The 17,004-nt window shown below is 38.8% G+C and overlaps 2 protein-coding genes across 3 annotated transcripts in view; one reads left to right on the top strand and one right to left on the bottom strand.

The window, feature by feature from the left end:
• The window catches only part of LOC128263491 (nitric oxide synthase), a 40,328-nt gene that overhangs the window by 5,894 nt on the left and 17,430 nt on the right, over window positions 1–17,004 (top strand). For both annotated transcript variants that reach the window (XM_052998566.1, XM_052998565.1), the window contains exons 2-9: window positions 942–1,704; window positions 3,100–3,214; window positions 8,742–8,878; window positions 9,400–9,562; window positions 11,536–11,627; window positions 12,293–12,434; window positions 13,100–13,239; window positions 16,304–16,478. In XM_052998566.1, coding sequence (XP_052854526.1) covers window positions 1,112–1,704; window positions 3,100–3,214; window positions 8,742–8,878; window positions 9,400–9,562; window positions 11,536–11,627; window positions 12,293–12,434; window positions 13,100–13,239; window positions 16,304–16,478 — 1,557 coding nt within the window. In that variant the 5' untranslated portion in view covers window positions 942–1,111. The remainder of the gene's footprint in view (window positions 1–941; window positions 1,705–3,099; window positions 3,215–8,741; window positions 8,879–9,399; window positions 9,563–11,535; window positions 11,628–12,292; window positions 12,435–13,099; window positions 13,240–16,303; window positions 16,479–17,004) is intronic.
• Window positions 14,029–15,298, bottom strand: LOC128263493 (lysosomal aspartic protease-like). The gene has a single exon (XM_052998571.1). The coding sequence runs from the start codon at window positions 15,266–15,268 to the stop codon at window positions 14,096–14,098; it is 1,173 nt and encodes a 390-aa protein (XP_052854531.1). The 5' UTR covers window positions 15,269–15,298; the 3' UTR covers window positions 14,029–14,095.

Below are 17,004 nucleotides of genomic sequence, written 5' to 3'. Positions count from 1 at the left end.
ATGGCGGCTTTAGAAAATTGCTTAGGCAAATCAAAATAATGACCGCAAATTTCGGTTTATTCTGTTTTACTCGGTGTTGTTTTTCCATGGTGGTATGTACATACGTGCTTTCTAGCCTTTTGGCTTTGCTAATCAATCAATCAATTAACTGCCCGGCTGGCTTTGAGTGCATAAGTCTATTTTTGTAGCTAAAAGCCAGCCTTTGTCCTTTTATTGTTTGCCTTTCTGTTGCTCTCAGGCATTTTGAGTGGAATTGAAGGAGCAGGAATGCTACAAAGCCAGATGATGTCTGATGACATTCGATGGCAGAGCCTTTAGCCAAGTGTCCCGACAATGGGATATGTTAATATCTACCTTGTACGAATTTTGGTGACTTTGGATATAAAATAATTGTTTTAACAATGAGTACGCTGTGGATACACTTTATTTTGGTTGTCAAAACACAAGACACTTTGTTCAATAATTTAAAAATAAACATAACTACTACTGAAAGTAATTTAAAATTTTAAAATTATGAACAGTATATACTCTTAGGTAGAACAAAAAAAATATGTTTAAATATAAAAAAATAAAGCAAGCATATCAGTGACAAACGGTTTATGTTTTTATGTATGCGTAGAAACTAAAAATGTTAATCCTTTTTTATTCAGATTGGGATGCTACTTGCAAAAGGTGTATATGAGCTGCTTTAGTCAGTATAAAATGAATATTTAGTTCAAGCAAATATAAATAATAGTTAATCATAAGTAATACAAATTCAAATACAATACCAAACTCCAACATATATTTCCGATGTTCTTAATTTAATAGGCTTTAATATAGTTGGCCCTTAAATAAGTACGCTAATTTAAAGTATTCATTACACCTGTATATTTTAAGATTCCTTATCTGTACCGACTACACCAAGTAATACAACTTTCTGTAAACTTTTCAATCCTCAGCGAACCAATTGAGTGTGGCCCGAAAAAGAAAACCGCTGAAAGTTTTTCAACAGAATTTAATCAAAAACTTGGAGGGTAAGTTGTCCAAGTGGTTCACCTGTTGGCTGCATTTTAAATCAACGCGGCAAACAATCAGCGGAGAGGACAAGTGCTCCCGGTCCCAGGACAAGATGTCGCAGCATTTCACATCGATATTTGAGAACTTGCGTTTCGTGACCATCAAACGTGCGACAAATGCACAGCAGCAGCAGCAGCAGCAAGTTCAACAGCAGCAGCAACTTCAACAGCAGCAGCAACTAAAACAGCAGCAGCAACTACAACAGCAACAGAAGGATACATGTGTCCCACAGCAACAAAATAGCAGAAAAATCAAAGCTCAAACAACGCCAACGGTGAATGGCAATGGGCTCTTGAGCGGCAATCCAGAAGGCGGCCATGAAGTGGACCATCCTGGAGGAGGAGCGTCAGGAGCAGGGGCTGCCGCCTCGAGTGGCACGCCATTGAGGCACCCCAAACGCGCCAGCATCTCCACAGCTTCGCCTCCCGTTCGCGAGCGGCGTGGCACCAACACGAGTATCGTGGTCGAACTGGATGGCAATGGTACTGGCGGTGGCGGTGGTAGTGGAAGTGCAGCAGGAGTGGGAGGTCCTGCCTCGGGCAGCGGCACCGCGTCGGGAAAAAGTTCGCGGGAACTCTCCCCGTCGCCCAAAAACCAACAGCAGCCCAGAAAAATGTCACAGGATTATCGGTCGCGTGCCGGCAGGTAAGGATTGCATTTATCTTGGACATAGGAGACACAATTGCTGGCAAAACTGATAAATTGTTGAGGCAGCCAAGGGATAACGGCAGGACTTAGGAACTAGACAAACACCATTTGCCAGGGGGATATATATATTTTACCTGTGAAAAGTTGTCTAACCGTAATCTGTTTGGTGTAAAGGACATACATAAGTACTTAGGGTTCTTCAAAAAATTCTTTTAATGCTTTTTGAAATAAACTTTTATATAAAACGCAATGCTTTCCTATGGGTGTTAAAATATGCTTTTTAATATCGTTCAGTATTCTTTTTTTTTAATGGGGAACAGCTAGCAATTCAAATATTTAAAATACTTCAGCGCTACCAATCAAAAACCTTGCGACAAATTGTTAAGGCTCCATATTATGTAACCAATCATAAAGATCTAAATATTCCAACTGTAAAAGAGGAGATAAAAAATATAGTAAGAAATATACAGACAGACTTCACAATCAACCCTAGGTCTAGTAGACAATAGCTTAACATTCAGAAGACTCAAAAGATTCCACATTCTTGATCTCCCTGATAGGTAAATTTAAGTAAACGAGAAATTAAATTAATAGCAGGTTTCACTGGAAATCTGCTATTCCTGTTATGTAAATATTAGTGATACAATTTACTTATTGTCATTAGACAGATTGTAAATAAAAATAAAATAAAAAAAAAAAAAATGTTTATGTAGTTTATATTTAATACCTCGAAGGTATATTAACATTAAAAATTAGTTTTTTTGACTCGTACTTAAAGGCAAACAACAGTTAATTTTTAACCCGAGTCGGATATTGATACGAAACTTGAAAAGGATTAAGATGTTTGTGTTGTCAATTGTAAAATTACGAAAACTAAATATATTCAATGAGGGTTTCAATACTTTTGAAGTCATTTCTGGCAATTTTAATAATTAAGAGCTTGAAAAAGTTGTTTATTATTAAATTAATTTGAATGTTTTTTTTTTGATAATAATAATCCCATAAGGCAATTATATATATTTTTATACGCCGCACAAGAATGGTCTTTTTTTCGTGAATGTTATGAAGGAGTGATCCAAAGGTCTAGCAATCGATCTCTGTATCGCTGAATAGCTACAAATCGTGCCACTTCAAAAAAAATGTCTGGCTTGCAGCTGCCATTTAATTACCTTTAAAAAAATCTAAATCATTTTTGTAAACAATGAGTTTTAAGGGCGTTAAGTTATAAGCAGTAGAAAGACGTAAGATATAGTACATATTTCTCAGCGGTTGGACAAATCGAGCAAGTAACGTGCGCAGCTTAGGGCTCCAAGGGTCCTCAGATTCGCCAGCTTAGCACTTGCTTTTCCGCACTTTCCACCCACTTTAACCCACTTACTGTCCAAATTGCAGCTTCATGCACCTGGACGACGAGGGACGCAGTCTGCTGATGCGCAAGCCGATGCGACTGAAGAACATCGAGGGCAGGCCGGAGGTCTACGACACGCTGCACTGCAAGGGTCGCGAGGTGAGTCACGTTTGGGGCAACTATGGTTGGCATCGGGTTTGGGATTGGGATTGGGATTGGGATGGGAGTCTTGCCCGTAATTAGCCACTGCACGTGGCCAAGAAAAGAAAAAGCTGAGGGGCCATGCACGAGCGAGTGTGCCATAAAAGGGCCGTAAAACAATTCACTGGATTCTCAGACTCGCTCCTTTGCCGGACTAAGTGCAGAAAGTTTCAGCTCGGAATGCGTAAAAAGTGAGTCGGGGAACGAGCGCAAGAAGCATTGCATACTTGCAGGAGTTATTTAATGCTCATGACGCTGTTAGCAGGCCATGTAATTGTTTGTGTGACTGCTCCCACGCCTGAACTATGGGAACAATTACAATTTTTCTGGCCAAAAACATTAACCTTCCATTTACTGAAGAAAAAAATTGAAGAGACTGAGTCAGTGTTAAGTATCAGCTCTTTAAGGCAGTTGTTATAGCAATTGCTGTTCAAAAGATGATTAGTTATTGCAGCTTTAAAATAATATAAAGTAAAACTTATTAAACTATAAATGATTGTAAGATTTTGACTTTTTAGTCTGTTTTAAGTCAGTGTCGATGGAGTGTAAAAAAATGATTTGAAGCACTGATCCCTGAGCCAAAATTTACACATTTCAACTAGTTTTGGATTTTTAAAGAAATAATGTTCTTTGTGTAAATACTTTGTATTATTCGGCGTTCATTTTTAAATTAAAGAATGAAAACAATTAGTTGACAGCGAGACAATCCCCTAGTTTTATAAATTAATTTATATTTTTTTTAATCTTAATTTTAAACCAAAAAAAAAAAAATGTGGCTTCGTGTTGAAGCTATTAATTGTTGCCACAAAAAGTGGTTATTTGTCCCATAGTTTCCGAATCCAGTTTTCTGTGTCTGTGCCTGGTGCATGTGTGGCTCCTGCTCTTTTGTTTGTTTGCTCGTCTGCAATTGGAGCGTTTTACAGCAGTTTTGTTATGCAAAAGTTAGCCGAGTGCGTGCCCAGGCTGGATGGCGGATTAAATAAAGGACCCGGCTGCTCTCTTTTTTTTCCCAGTCCACAAAACTTTTCCCATCGTAATAAAGTGGCCTGAAGTTGGCTCATTTTTCTAGGACTTTTTCTGCTTTGCGTGGTGTAAAATAATATACTATTTTTGGGGCTAATGTGGTGAATGGGTCTCTTTTTTTTTTGGAAACTGTTGAGCTATTACGTGGAAAAAAATTTAGATGGAGAAGAATATTCTTGGTCTTTCAAATAAGTTTCAAATAAGTACTTATAGAGGCAAATGTGAAATTGAACTTAAACATGTTCTAACATTCCTTAAATAATGTTTATAACATTTTAATAATAATTTTATTGATTATACATTTCTACGGTTTAAAATTGGTCATAGCTGGATTAGGTATAAATAGTTATGAATATTTTTAGGGGAGCCTTGTTCTCTTTACCATAAATTACTCCCGGAAGTCTCACATACTGTTTAATTTTATTCAAGCAAAAGAGTAGCTTTCTGCAGCCTGGCAACTTTTAATTTGCTAAAAACTTGTATTATCTGTCTGTGTATTCAAAATGCGCCATGCTCACTAAGCAAATGTCTTTGGATGCCTTCCAGCGGGTATGCCACCACAATCTGCATAATTTAATTTGCACACCTACCGCCGGGCCAACTCAGTTGGCCAAAACTGATTGGCGAACCTCATTAAGCCGACTCGGGGGAAGTGCCAACTGCAAATTGCATAGGCGAAGTGGCAAGTCAGAAGCGGTGTCAGAAGTCGCTTTAAAGTTGCGACACCTAACCTCAATTAGCCCAGAAGTCCTGCACCCCCACAAAATTCCGGAGTGGTAGCTGCAGTTCAGTTGCCCAACTACAGCTACAGCTACCATTTCTATGCTAATTAAGTCAGCATCAACGCCAACAGCCAACAGCGGAAATGGCGCAACGAATCCTTTTTCACAATCAAATTTCATTTCCCTTTCGGCGCCCCCGCACCAAGCTGCGTTTTAACGTTCGCAAAATTATGCAATGCACAAGTTTATATATGCCAGTGTGCCACTTTATTTAAGCACTCCAACAACATGCAAATTGCTCCCAACGCAGGTTATTATAATGAAGCTTTGCTTAAACGATAGACCGGCTATTTAAGTTGCAAACATTAACTTTACTTCGGGGCATTTAACACGCGGGATTAAGCGGAATGGCTCTTTCTTTCTTCAAAGTCAATAAAACTTTACTGCCGCAAATGTGTTGGCTACGCTACTTAAGTGGATTTTGGTAAATCCATATTCTTATGAGGGCTTCAAGACTCAGAACTATATTATTTACCCGGCTCATTTACTGTCATGCACTTGACTCCAAAACTTTAAACAAATATTTTCGTTGCATTTTTCATTACCACAGACAACATTTTCATTTAATTTGTGTGCCAGTTATGTTGCAATTTCAGTTTCGTTGCCAAAAAGGTGAGGCAAAAGTGGCCAAACAAACTTTACTGCCACAGAATTCAGTTAATATTTGAATTCCTCTGGAAATAAAGCCAGCGTCTTGAAAAACTTATGACAATGGCTTGGCCGGAAAACCAATTGGCTGGAAAATGTTTTCATCAGGATGTTTCGGCAAAAGCACTTGTCATGTCGCCGATAACTTTTTCTTATTGGTTTCCTTTTCGGTAATCTTTTTGAGGGCAATAAAGCTTAAGTTATTTTTATCATTGTCAAAAAATTATGTTTGTGACCTTATAAATAATAGAATAACATATAATATGTATTTGTTAGTATATAATTTTTTTGTTTAGTATTTTAAAGATCATTGGTCATTATCTAAAGATCATCCTTATTTTATAATAAACTTAAAAAAATGTATGCCTTATTTAAGGCAAGTTTGATCTTTTTTCAAATTCAAGCTTCACTCGGTTTTAAATTTTTTTTAAATGTTTGTTGATGTTTAATAAGGAGGACTTTGACTTCTTTGATCAAGAAATATTATACTTTTAAGATTACTGATTTACCTTTTATTGTAATTCTGAAAAGGACATCATCAGTTCGTTGTTGTCTAAGAAAAAAAAGCCCCGGGGCAAAACCGGCAGCACTTCCTTCACTTTCCTATCCAGAAGGGCATAATTCTGTTGCAAACACTAGGAGAAGCGGGAAAAAGAACAAATTTGGCGGGCCGAGTCCGCCGAGGAAAAGGGCAGTTGCTCGCGGGGATGCATTCACTGAAGTTGGGCGGCACGTGGCCCGAGGAAAACCAAACTTACACGCCAAACTTTAAGCTCCTTGCTTGCTCCGGGTATATGTTGTTTTGGGGGGTCGGCAAATGCTACCCGTTTCCTTTTCCTTCGTATTTATTCGACGCTCGGCAGCTGCAACAATTTCCGGTTCCGCTGCGAATCCCCCTCTCGCCCTTCTGTTTATATTTACATAAAACAATTTTGGACAACTTTGAGTGCTAACCAGTCCCACGCTGGCAATTATTTGCATTCCTACCCCGGCAGCGAAAAATTCATTTGCTCAGCTGCAAATGAAAATGAAAAGCTGGCGCTGGCGTCTGTTTGCCTCATGAGCTCCTCGTCCGCAGAATATAATAATTTAGCCACTAAGCCAGAAGCATACGGCTCCTGATTCCGGCTTATTAGAATAATAACTCCGCCCTGCTGCCAACTAACGAATTTTCGTCATGTGTCGCTCGTGTCTGAGGCTGTTGTCTCTGGCTCCTTAACTCGGTTGCTGTTTGCACTGTGCATAAATTTGTGTCTGAGCAGCTGAGTGAAAATTGGCAAAGTTTATGCGGGCGGAGGCCGGGGGAGAGGCAGAAGGAAGTGCATTTTTGTTTTGTGCATACAAAGCAAAGTATGTGGTTTGGCTTTAAGTTCCAACTGCAGTTTATTGTGGCTGAGGCGGTTGCACGGAAACAGTACTAAAATTAATGTGACTTTCCTGCAATCGCAGCTCAACATTGAAGTGAACAAACATATAGGTCTGTTTACAAACTAATCCTTTGAGTTTCTCCCTCAGCCTCTTGCCAAATGTGCTACGTTGACTGGTATTGCTCTTTCAACTTACCTCTTTTACTACCTCAACGACTGGGTGCACTAAAAGGTGTTAAATTTCAACAAAGAACTTAGATTCTAACTCTTTGAATGTCCAATCTTAAGTTGCTTAGGAGGTGTAATGTTCTTCATAACATATCAATCACTCATTTTCAATAATATATTGTATTTCTTTTTTATAGCAGTATTTTAAATTATGCTGGGGAAGTGTGTTTAATTTACTATTACTTTTTTAAAATCGTGCGGTGTCTTTTTTTCTAAAGTTTTGTTTACATTCAGAAATGTTTTTTTACCAGGAAAAATTCGATTAATTAAAGACAGTTTGTTAATGTTAAAATAAAAAAATTTCTGCTTTCTCACAACATGAACTTTCGATTAACTATAAAAAAGTCAGATTAAAGATTTTTAAAAATTAATAAATATATGTTTATACAATTTCGTTGACTTTTTAATTATAATCGAAAACTTATAACTTATTTGTTTTAAATACCACAAAGAAGTGTTACTTTAAGATAAACCTTTCACAGATATCATTAACTTACATCACACAACATATATAATCTTTTTCATTTGAATTTGGCTTCTCATCAAGGAAGTTAGATATTTACACCCTTAATCCGCTTAGTTTATGTCAGCCCATCGCACAATTTAATGCCCTGATTCGCTCGTTAATTTCAACAGTTAATTTCTCCCTTTACCATTCTTACCCACTAAATTCGGTCTTAAGTTTTCAACAAGCTGCTCTCAGCGCGGTACACAGTGCGTATGAGTGACATAATTGTAGCAAGCAGCGCCGCATGAAATTTTTTAGCTAGACACTTGCGACACTTGAGCAGTTTTTATGCCACACTTTGGCAAGCCAATTCGAGAGCTCAACTGCCTGGAAAAACAAACTAATTATGACCGCGGGTGTCTTGGCCGGATTGTGTGGGATTGTGGAGCTGAAATAGACAGACGGTGCGGGGCGTTGAGTAAATTAAACCGTCGGGAAAACAAACCGAGAAGAAAGGTAAAGAAAACAGTCTGCTGGCAAGAATCCGAGGTGAGCTGAGGCAGTGCAAATGAAAATTACAACGACACGCATCATAAAAAGCAAACCAAGAAGCGGGCTGAAGTCGAGGAAAAGCGCGCACAGGAAACTCCGAAGAGGAAAGGCAGCATCCGCAATTGGCAGTGAAATGCTTTTTAAACGTTTTCTCTGAACAGGGGCTAATGCCAAGGAAGCTTGCTTTTCCTTGGTTTTTTTTTATCAATTCAATTTTTGAAGCATTGTTGCCCTCTGTCGGTCCCTCATCTCCGTCGCCAGTCCCTTACTTTTTGCCTTTTCTCCAACTGCCATTCATTGTCGTTTGTCGCTGCAGGGCAATTGCCAATAAAAATTTAATTACCAAAATGAGCAATTACATTTTTTTAATTAAAGCTGTCAAAACATGATGACTAACTTGATGACTTGCTTGTTCTGCATTTGTCTTCGTGTTTCAGATACTTTCCTGCTCGAAGGCCACCTGTACGAGCAGTATTATGAGTATTGGCAATGCGGCGGTGGAGGCTCGAAAGCCCGATCTAGTTCTAGAGCATGCAAAGGACTTCCTGGAGCAGTATTTCACCTCGATAAAGCGGTGAGTTTTCTTACAATGCTACAGAAATTACTGGGTGTTTAAAAAATAAATATAGGCAATGTAATTATAGTCAGGAAGTGACCTTGCATACTTTTATACATACTTTTAAATATTATTTCAAAACACATACATTTTGGCAATTTTTAAGCTAGTAAAATTGTTGAATGTTAAAGCAACCATTTGTTGGGTCATATCCATTTGATTAACAACTGAAGTTATTATTTTTAATGTCAATTTCAATATTTAATATTTCTTTAAAATATATTTATGCCATCAATAAAAATAAAAAAACAATGTAGATATATAAATTGAGCGTTTGTTGAAAAGAGATTTTATAAATGTTTATTTATTTTTTTTAATATTTTAAAAACTATGTTAATTTAAATTGCTAATAAAGCTAAATATTTAAAAGAAGTTTCCCAATTTTTAGCATTGTAAAATACTGCGCATGTTACCTTACCTCCTTTTTAAAAACAAAACAGAACACTCGTGACTTGACTTATCTTTCATCTCGTTTGCAGTACATCATCTACCGCCCACGAAACTCGGTGGAAACAGGTGCGCCAGAGCATTGAGACAACAGGACATTATCAGCTAACCGAGACCGAACTAATTTATGGAGCCAAATTGGCCTGGCGCAATTCTTCACGTTGCATTGGCCGCATACAATGGTCCAAGCTGCAGGTGCGTAATTTAGAAATCGATTCATGCGAAATGACAAAAAAATTATAGAAAGAGGAGAAATGAAATTTCCAATTTATTTCGTAAAGAGTCCTTAAATTTTATTCGTTAAACTTGGACAACGCTCAATTTGTCAGGATCTCAACGAGTCATGACCTCTCGCATGGAAACCAGCTTTCATCATGCACAAAATATGATAACAATTCATCAAGACATATTAGGCTTAAATGTGTGCAATTCAAAAAAATTACATGGCTGGAATAAATGCTGGAGTAGCCAACCAAATTTATCAGGGGACAAATCATAGACAAATATATGCGCCTTTGGGGGCCACATTATTCTAGATTTATGCGTGTTTTGGGGCAAATGAAAAATGCCGAAGTCGGCAAGAGGCAGAGTCAGAAAGAGAATAGACAAAGCAAAGCCAAAAATTTGAAATGCAAATCCTCGTCAATTTTAATTTACCCGAAAAAGAAAATTTGTCCTAGGGCAGAGATTTATTCACATGCACCCCGTATACTTACTCTCGTACACAAATTATAATGATCAGTAGTTGGCATGGCGAAATGGCTGCCTCTGCCTCTGTGTTTTTGCTTAGTAATGTGTGAACTGATTTGCATTTCCGTCTGAATGATTTGCGTGTATGTGAACGGAAAACTTGGGAAGGCAAAGTTGATTTCCAAAGACAAGTAGTGAAAGGCGACACTAAGGCCACCACCAACATATGCCATCCCAAATAAATTATATATCAGCATATACGAATGTGCTTGCAGGTGACAGTCAAGTTATTTTTTCCAGAAATATGAAGCAAATTAAGCCTTGGCTGCATATGTTTGCATAGATTTGATTTAAATAATGTAGTCAATTTAGAATAATAGTCTAACACTGGTTTTAGATTTGAAATAATTAAAATAATTATATATATTTAACTTAAGGGAACGTTTCAAGTAACTTTCCCCCTTCCCAGATTTTCTGCCATAAGTAAAACTTGAAAAAAAAAAAATAAATAATTACACACACTTCCTTGTGCTTGTTCAAACATTTTCCTCGGATTTATTTTTAGTGAAATTTTCATAATGAAAAAACATTTAAAAATTGTACACAATAGTATAATTTTGTGCTCTGACTTTTCATTGAATTAAAACAAAGTTGAAAAAAGTTATCCAATAACACTCAAACATGAAAAAAAAAGCGGAGAACTTTGACTTAAATTTAATGAAGAATGTGTGGCATAAGCACTTAAAAAGGGTTCAGTTTGGATCGCTATTGCAAACTTAATTAGGAAACTCGTGTTAAATTGGTACACCCCCTGTAAAAACAAAACCCAACACAGCAGAAAATCGAATGAAAAGGGATTTCCTAAGCCAGAAGTGAGTTTCACTTTCGAGTGGCTCAAACATAGAAATCCCATAAAGCCAAATGTAAGCACTTTACTCTGGCCTAGACCCAAAACAGGAAAAAGAGGAAAAGCCACAAAAACAGGTGTGAAAAACAACAATTGTAAGGGTCCAGATAACAGAAGCGAAAATTGAGGAGCGAGTGTGACAGTTAAACAGAAATATGGCAAAAAATTCATTGGAGCGAAATAATTGAAAAAGGGTTTCGGTGTATGAACAAGTTGCGAACAACACGAATGCGACCTCATGCCAAAAACACAACAAATATAAAAGTTACATAGAAATTTATGTCACATTTATCATACGCCCTGTTGGACGACGCAACAAAAACTGTTTGACAGCTTTAGGACTTGGGGGCTGGCACCTAAAATTCATGAAAAAACAATGGTTTACACTTTTAGTTTTGTGTCTGTAAATTCTGTTGATATTTTTTGTAGTCGCTGCAAGCGTTTAAATATTTTAGGTAATTTTTTCCCGCTGGCATGACTTCTATACATATATTATATGTGCTTCTAAAGTGAAAAGTGATTCATTCTTGACAGGCTGATGATTCTATAATTTATTTGTTATATTTTGCAGGTATTTGACTGTCGTTATGTTACAACAACAAGTGGCATGTTTGAAGCAATTTGCAACCACATTAAATATGCAACAAATAAAGGCAACCTGAGGTAAGTGAATTTCTCTGTTAAGTGCTGCTGAAATATATTATTTACTAAGAATTATTTATTAAACAAGGGATATTTTAGTTCACAATAAAACCAGGAACATAATTAAGAAAATTATCATAACGTTTCGTTTGGCCAATTAACATACTCTGCAGGAATGCAATTTCATATTTTCGTGCGCAGCTTAATTTCCAGCTTATGGTAATTAGGAAGTAGAGACCATTTTGGAATGCCCGCTAATCGTTTTAAGCTTCGAAACTGAAGCTGTACATAATTTTAAATATTTTCCCATGCTCTTTGGCGCACACAATTTCCAATTTACAAATAATCTACTCGCTACGTGGCAGGCGTCAATGGGATGTTTGCGGAAAGTGATTGCAAAATTTTGTTTTGGCCCTGCTAATTGGCTGAACTGAGGGGGTGAATGAAGAGGTTGAATGCTGCCAATTTGATTCTGTGAATATTTCAAGCGCCATCCTTTTCAACTGCCCGATTTGATCCGGTTGGTGTTGCACTTTTGACTTTGTATGCACATTAGGGCGCAAAACCCTTATGGCGGCTTGCAAAAGTTTCATCGAACTTTGGCGAACTTTAACGTTTTGTGCACACAAATTGTTTAGTGGGTTTGCCTTGCAAAATTAATTGATTATAAAATTTCATCACTGCAGATCGGCTATTACGATATTTCCCCAACGCACAGATGCCAAGCATGATTGTCGCATTTGGAATAGCCAATTAATTTCTTATGCCGGCTATAAGCAGGCGGATGGAAAAATCATTGGCGATCCTATGAATCTTGAGTTTACTGAGGTGAGTAATTTTGGAATAAATATAAAATAATATGTCTTATCTTGACTTATTATTGCCTGTTAATATGAATGAAAAACTACAGCCTATTTACACAAGGAGCAGACAGTGGCTATTTATTCATGTGGCTCTGCGTAATCCAGCTATCAATTTACATATCATACATGCATAACTATGTGTGTTTTTTCTCAGCCATCACAATATTTACACGCATCAATTGCTGTTCCCTTTAAATCCGTCTCCCGCCCTTTGACCCCTCCCATTTTCCTGCCACCAGGGCGACCTTTTGTCGAACCAACAAGTTGGAAAAGCCCCAGAGCCCACAACAACGGCAATGGCAACGGCGGCAAGTCCGCTCTATAACTCGTTGTAATAAATCTCTTTTTAAATACGCAAAAACCGAACAAACAACAAAGCTGTCAATAAATACGAGCACAAATGCGGCAGCAGATGTGTTTCCCGAGCGTGGATGGAACATGTGGTTCGAGAGCACCCTTCCCACAATGATGTATTTGCATATAAAGCCGAGCCCCAAAGTATCTCCATTTATTTTTACACATGTCACTTTTATGTCCGCCAGGCAGTAATGCCTGCTTGCCCTATGCTTACTCTCGATTTCGATTCCGATTCACATTTGTTTGACATCCAATCCCGCCTCTATCCATCAGGTCTGCACCAAACTGGGCTGGAAGAGCAAGGGCAGCGAGTGGGACATCCTGCCTTTGGTGGTCTCGGCCAATGGTCACGATCCGGACTACTTTGATTACCCGCCCGAATTGATATTGGAAGTGCCGCTCACGCATCCCAAGTGAGTAGACATCCTTATGGCTGCCATAACTGCATCCAATAAAAATCTAGGCTTATATGTGGCACCGAACTAGAAATAAGCTTACATTGTGTGTAGTGTAACATTCTTATCAGATACGGTATAAGAGATCCCGATTCTTTTATTACCAATAACTCTTATTTTCTACAATTGAAATTCTTTTCAATCAATACCCAAACATCACATGAATCTTTAAACAGTGAGGTAGCATTGAATTTTCGTTTTTAATCAGGTGGGTTTTAGGCTTTAAGTAAACTTTCTAAACTTCCTTGGGCTTGTTATTATAAATGCATTCACAAAAAATCGAAGTGGATATGAAGAACAGATAATTAATAAAGGTACATTGTACAAAAGGTTCCAACTCAATTACTCTTACAATTACATTTTAATCAATTAAAGAAAAAATCCCTGTACAGAAATGAAATATAGTTTGTATGTTAAATTATATTTTTTTTGGATTTTTTTATTTTGCTTTTATGTACAAAACATTGTAGGACTTAAAAATCTGGGAAAATCAATAAGATCATTCACAATTTCTTCAGGTTTGTTCTTAAAACTAGGCTCTACAAATGTAAGTTTTAATGTAGAACATAGCTGGGAACAATTGTTTAATTGCCAATTACCAATAGAAAACATTTGGTTTGTTTTTTGATTCAGGAGTGTAACAGGATTTAAGCCCCAAACATTGTGAAAGTTTTAAATCGATATAATATTTACATCCCACAGAATATCTTTCTTAATTCCCTTTTGTTTTGTTATAGAAACTGCCACTTTTATACTGCATGTACTTCTCATGTCATTTAATTTGCAAAATCAGTTACAACTTGACTTGAGACGCTTAATAGTTGGCCACTCTGGCAAAGCCAATCCTTTTGTTGCCCTTGTCGAACTCCGTGTAGAACTTGCCAATGAAGACGTCGCCCAGAATCCAGAAACTGATGCCATCCATAGAGGTGAAGGCGGACATGCAGTAGGTGACACCGTTCTGGGTCATCTTTACGATGTAGTCCTTGGGGGCCAGTGTAAAGACAGTGCCGCCAATATTGAGGTTGATTTTAGGCAGGGATGAGATGCGGCTGCACTGCACGAAAGCCTCGCCATCGCCATTATCCGAGGCGCCCAACTGGCGGTTAATCTTGGTGTAGGCCGCCTGGGGAACCACTATCAACGAGGTGCCGGTGTCGGCTATGGCCTGGCATCCACTGCAGAGCAGCACGCCATTGGTCTTGATCGAGTTGACCTTGAACTGCCAGTAGGCCGGCACCGAAACGGGCACGTAGGTGAGGCTGCCGGTGTAGAGGCTCGAGTCACTTCCGCCGAGGATCAGTTCGCCGCCCTGCACCGCGGTGCCGTGTCTTTTCAGGTAGAACGAGATGATGGGCTTGTCGAGCAGACCCTGGGCCACCATTTTGTCAAACGGCGGCGTGACTCCATCCACGGCGATAGCCTTGAAGGCCCATCCCCAGATTCCCGCGAATGGTGCTTTGTTGAAGGTGGAACCCGGCTCATTGATGGCCTCGCCGAATGTCTGGCCCTGGATGCTGATGCCCGCCACGTGAACGGTGTCGGTGGAGAGGATTCCCGACACACTGCCCGTGCCATAAGAGATGGCGAATTTCTCACCATTGGCCACATACGTGCTGGATGCTCCCGACTTGTACTTGTTATGCCTCTGGCAAGCGATGTTCGAGGTCGGGCACTTGGAACTGGGAACCCACAGGTTGGCCGATCCCGTGTCGAATAGAATGTTGAAGTTCTGCTTGGGGGTGCCAATAGCAATCACACCGTAGTACTCCTTGTTCAGGGAGTTTTGCAGGTTCTCAGTGGCCGTCGAGGAACTGGATGTGGCTTCAACCAGAAATGAGTACTTGGCCGCCAGCACGGTCTTCTCCGCCTTCACATTTTCGTGGCTATGGGTAAAATTACTGTTCGAATGGAGCTGCAAACGATTTAGCTTGGCAGCGGAAGAACCAATCAAGATCAGCACCAATAAAACTAGGAACTGTCTCATGTCTGCGTCTAAAATTCGACTGTGGCTAAATTCAAATGGGTGCGGAACTTAAATAGCTTCGTTCCATATTTTGTTTTTCTACTCTGGTCCAAAAATAGCCCCGAAACTTTCCATTCGCTGATGGGTTCTGGAATCTATTGACGTCTACGGGTTCTTTTGGCACACATTAGCAGACAGAAGTACAGACAGAAGTCAACTCCAGGTTTATACAAATATTTAATTATCAGCTGTGTTGACAAGAGGTGTTTGACAAAAAACGAGCGCGTGGGATAACCTAATGCTTTATGTTTAGAATTTAATTACAAAAAAAAAAATTATAATATTTACAAAATTTGACTCACAATAATTAACATTATTTTCAGAAAAGCCAAAAAAAAGTCTATAATTGCAATACTAATTTTAAGGCCTCTGCATTCTTCATGAAAAGTGTACATTACCTAACTTACAGTTTCACTAGTTACTACATTATGCAAACGTATCAGTTTGGGGGAATCTAAGAGAATACCGAAATGGTTAGTTTTCCCGTGCGCTTAGCTTCAAGCTTATGTCCATCGAATGTTAGCCAGAAGGGATATGGCATGTATAACCAAAGGATTTGCATCCACAATCGCGGCCTGTGGACAGTGCTCCCACAAACTGTGTTTATGCGATGGCCGTTTCATGAAATTTAAAAAAAAATGTGTGTGCATAAACACTAGTTCACGAAAATTGACTATAAATTCGATATAAATCAGGTGGCAACGACAAACGCAAAATTTAATAATAAAAATTAGATTCTTCACGCCCTATAAGGACATTTATTATTTTTGTCTTGACACGAATTTATTCTTAATTAGTTTTACTAATTAAATTAGCTTAAATAACAAATCTGTGATCTTTGCTACTATTTTTGTATGAATTCGTCTGTATCGCATAAACAGAGGCTATTTTGATTTTCATAAATTCATGAAATTCAAGGCATAAACATAGTATGAGTAACAGTATCATTCGAACTGGCCAAATAAGACCACCCACTTTTCCGTTTACCCGTTGCAGATTCGATTGGTTTGCCGAACTGGGACTGCGATGGTACGCCCTGCCCGCCGTTTCCGGGATGCTGTTCGATGTGGGCGGCATCCAGTTTACGGCAACCACATTCAGCGGTTGGTACATGTCCACGGAGATTGGCAGCCGGAATTTATGCGACACAAATCGCCGCAATATGTTGGAGGTAAGTTGTAGCAAAAAGACGTATACAGTAATTGCAGTGTTGATATCCGTATCTGTACCATCCTCCCCCTTGACATTGTCCTTGCCCGATGTCCTTGATGTCTTTGTCGCTGTATCGCGATGTGGCGCTTATTTCATTATAAGGCCGCATAATGTGCGGAGGAGACCTGGTACTCCCGCCTTTTCATTCCGGCTGTCCTCGCAAAAGCGCTTTTTTTTCTGGCCCAGAATTCTTTATACCCACCAGCAATGTGCCATCGAGTGGGTGGTGGTGGTGGTGGGTGTAAACTGGTTAACAGCACTTAAGAAGGGCGGGGCTTTAAGGCTTAAATAAAGTTGCCATGGGGAATTACTATTACAGACTCTAATTTGCAGTAGTTTCATACATGAATTTAACTTTCAACTAAGCACATTGGCACTGCAGCTTAACGTCGATCGATCTCCTCCGGTTAATTAGTTTTTCAGCAGAAGGAAAATGACAGCAAAATGCATTCATTGCATCTACACTTATTATGGTACACAAAGGG

Source organism: Drosophila gunungcola, unplaced genomic scaffold (genome assembly GCF_025200985.1).
Source record: "Drosophila gunungcola strain Sukarami unplaced genomic scaffold, Dgunungcola_SK_2 000001F, whole genome shotgun sequence".
NCBI classification, from domain to species: Eukaryota; Metazoa; Arthropoda; class Insecta; order Diptera; family Drosophilidae; genus Drosophila; species Drosophila gunungcola.
This window is presented reverse-complemented; position numbering and strand designations above follow the sequence as displayed.